This window comes from Opisthorchis viverrini, assembly GCF_000715545.1.
Source record: "Opisthorchis viverrini unplaced genomic scaffold opera_v5_77, whole genome shotgun sequence".
Taxonomy (NCBI): domain Eukaryota; kingdom Metazoa; phylum Platyhelminthes; class Trematoda; order Opisthorchiida; family Opisthorchiidae; genus Opisthorchis; species Opisthorchis viverrini.
Genome location: NW_008751733.1, coordinates 827,962 through 831,164, shown reverse-complemented (window position 1 = coordinate 831,164; position 3,203 = coordinate 827,962). Strand labels below are relative to the sequence as shown.

The window sequence follows — 3,203 nt, the reverse complement described above, 5'->3', positions numbered from 1 at the left end:
TGCTGCCATCGGGAGAAACATATGTGGCTATAGTGACCTTCCTCTCCCTGACACACAAGGACGCGTCCGGTCTCCCGAAGTTTTGCCAGAACCGAAGGCATATCATCTGCTACATTAAAACCCAACCATTCTGCACCTACCATGGATGGCCGGTCGACACTTCCGGCGGTAGCTGTAAGAATCTTTCCGAATTTATCCGCCAGAGACTGCCGCACCACAGATGATGGCCTTCCATATCTCAGCAGGGACTTGCATGTGCCCAACTCGTCTTCGGTTAGGCGTCGATTGACTGGAAGCCGATCGTACAGGAATTTTGACAGTTCGTGGTCTTGTTGCAGAAAATAAGAGGTCACTTCCAGTTGGTTCCTTCGCCTCCATAGACAAAACCGCACTGGACAGCCGGTTCTTCGCGTACTTTTTTTATTAGAAATTACGCTCGGCTTACTAGCTTTCTCGGATTCCACGGCTTTCCGTTGGTCTTGGAGGGCGCTTGCTGCATTTGTAGTACACCCTTTCGTAACGCAAAATAGTGTGGGTGCTTTGATTACTGGATGAACGCACAAATATCACAAAGTTATCCTTCATGTATTCATTTAAGGTCTTGTCAAATGCCGTGAAGGATGAAAACGATACACCCACAAATTTCTCAACGAAAGCCACTTCCGAAGCCATAGCAGACGAAATGCAAAGCCTAATGTGCGCCAATAATTTTCAGAAGAGATCGATTAAAACAAATCGCAAAAAATGACGGCAGATGAGGGGGGTTTTCAGTTTACGCATATATGCAAATAAGTGGCACACAGGAGCCAGCGGCTAGACGCACAATGTATTTTTCTGCAAAACCCCTGCGGGCGAAATAAAAACTTCAACGTCAAAATGTTGCACTTCTTTGCATATATGCGTAGACTGAAAACCCCGCTCATCTGCCGTCATATTTTGCGATTTGTTTTAATGGATCTCTTCTGAAAATTATTGGCGCACATTCGGCTTTGAATTTCGTCTGCTATGGCTTCGGAAGTGGCTTTCGTTGAGATATTTGTGGGTGTATCGTTTTCATCCTTCACGGCATTTGACAAGACCTTAAATGAATACATGAAGGATAACTTTGTGATATTTGTGCGTTCATCCAGTAATCGAAGCACCCACACTATTTTGCGTTACGAAAGGGTGTACTACAAATGCAGCAGGCTCCCTCCAAGACAAACGGAAAGCTGAATGCGCCTATGCATGTGTTGCATCTCCAAAGGCCATTTTGTTTCTAGACTGTCGAGGAAATCTGTTCTGGTGGAAAAATACCTGAAAGTTACGTTCATTGTATGTGAGTCAACCTTTTCCACAAATCACGATTTTTTATCATCAGGTAACGTATTCACAGTCGGCGGTGTTTATTGACCTGGAGATTTCGTTCACTTATAGAAATCGCCATAGTAAAGGATTTTCAATAATACAGGAGCATATGCATTATACATAGACATTCTACACTATGGAGTGGCAGGTCTGAACATGCCGCAGATTTCGAGAAACCAATCTAATTGTGGGAATAGCCTGGGGCATCCTGTTTTGCCAACTGCCAAAGGTTCAATCTAGGCTTCTTTAATTCCCTCTTTAATTCTCCTCACGATTTACTGTTACTTTCCTATAGAAACACGGTCTACTTATCTGTACTCCCTGCCCAAGTCCAATTCAATATGTTGTTCACTGCCCAATTGCGACTACTGAAAAAACGCAGGTGAAGTTCGTACGGTTACGCCGTAATTATTACTGACGGTCCTTTGGTGGATAAGACTACACGTTACCTATCAGATAGGACACCTAGATCGTGCGTTTAGGCTAAGTAACCTATTACTTGCTTTGAGATCACGGCCTTAGCACAGGATCGTACAAAGGTGGCTGGATATGCTGTGCGAAGTTCAATATCCGGCTACATCAAGACGCGTTATGTCTGTGTTTCGACTGCCTTCCCCGTCTCGTGCGTCCACCAGGAGCGGACTGTCCACGCAAGGATTGATGATAGAACTGGACCTCCCCCGTATAAAGAATAAAAATTTAGAGCTGGAGGCAGATNGTCCCCAGCCAAACACAGTGAGGCCCCAACAAACACAAGTCCCTACTATATAGAGCAGCTTTGACGACGCAGATAGGCGACGACAGATCAGGTCAGGTTAGGTCACCGGTGAAATGTGCACAGTATGGATCATCTCACTACCTGGATCGGTGCCCAGAGTTTATTAAAATACCAGTTGTAGACAGAATGGCCCGCGTAGACCGACTCCGAGTATGTTATTTATGTATAAAACCGTACCATCAAGCAAAGGTGTGTCGATCCAGACATGCCCGTGGGTTCCAGTTATGTGTGGGCAAACATCATCCATTTCTGCACCGACCGAGCTCTTCCAAGACAGAAAACGAACCAGAACCACCCGAGATTGCATCAGAAGGTGTACACCATAGCATAGCAGACGTCCCAAAATCAAATATATCGTGTGCTGTAGTGCCAGCTTGGATTCGAGGACCCGAAGGAGACGTCGTTGTCAACGCCTTTTTGGACAACGGTGCTAGTGCGACCCTGATCCATAGTTCACTTCTGCCGAAACTGGGATTGAAAGGTACACCTGCGCCATTAATTATTAAAACTATCAATGGAGAGTGTGTCACAAGATCAGCATCAGTTTCGTTCTGCACAAAATTGCTCGGTTCTGAGGAAGTAATGCAAGTTCATCGCGCTTGGGTTTTCGACGCCATGCCCTGCTTAAATTCGCTCGCGCCACTTCTCGAACAGTCCCAGAAGTGGAAGCATTTAAAGGAAATACCGCTTCCAGAATTGAAACCGGTAGACATAGGTCTTCTGATTGGTTGTGACGTCCCAAAGGCACAGTGGGTTCTACAGCAGAGGTTCGGGGGCCCCCAAGACCCTTAAGCAGTAAAAGGACCACTGGGATGGGCAGTTTTGGGGCCTTTATTCTCAAACCCCAATAACAACCAGAGCGAAGCAATTTTCCATGACATCACTCAGACGGAAGATTTGAATTTACAGCTCGAACGCATGTTTAACTTCGAATTTCTCGAAGCTGCCTGTACCAAGCGAGCAACGTCGCTGAATGATTGAGTGACCTATGACCGAATGCTTACGTCTTTGGAAATAGTGGACGGACACTATCAAATACACTTGGAAGGATGGATCCCCGTGTCTACCAGCCAACAAG

General features: G+C 45.8%; 1 protein-coding gene across 1 annotated transcript in view; it reads left to right on the top strand.

The window, feature by feature from the left end:
• The window catches only part of T265_13541 (hypothetical protein), a gene marked incomplete at both ends in the record, with an annotated part of 22,573 nt that extends 20,491 nt beyond the window's left edge, over positions 1–2,082 (top strand). The window contains one exon of the mRNA XM_009169378.1: positions 1,870–2,082. Within this exon, the coding sequence (XP_009167642.1) occupies positions 1,870–2,082 (213 nt within the window). The remainder of the gene's footprint in view (positions 1–1,869) is intronic.
• Positions 2,083–3,203: the final 1,121 nt, after the last annotated feature.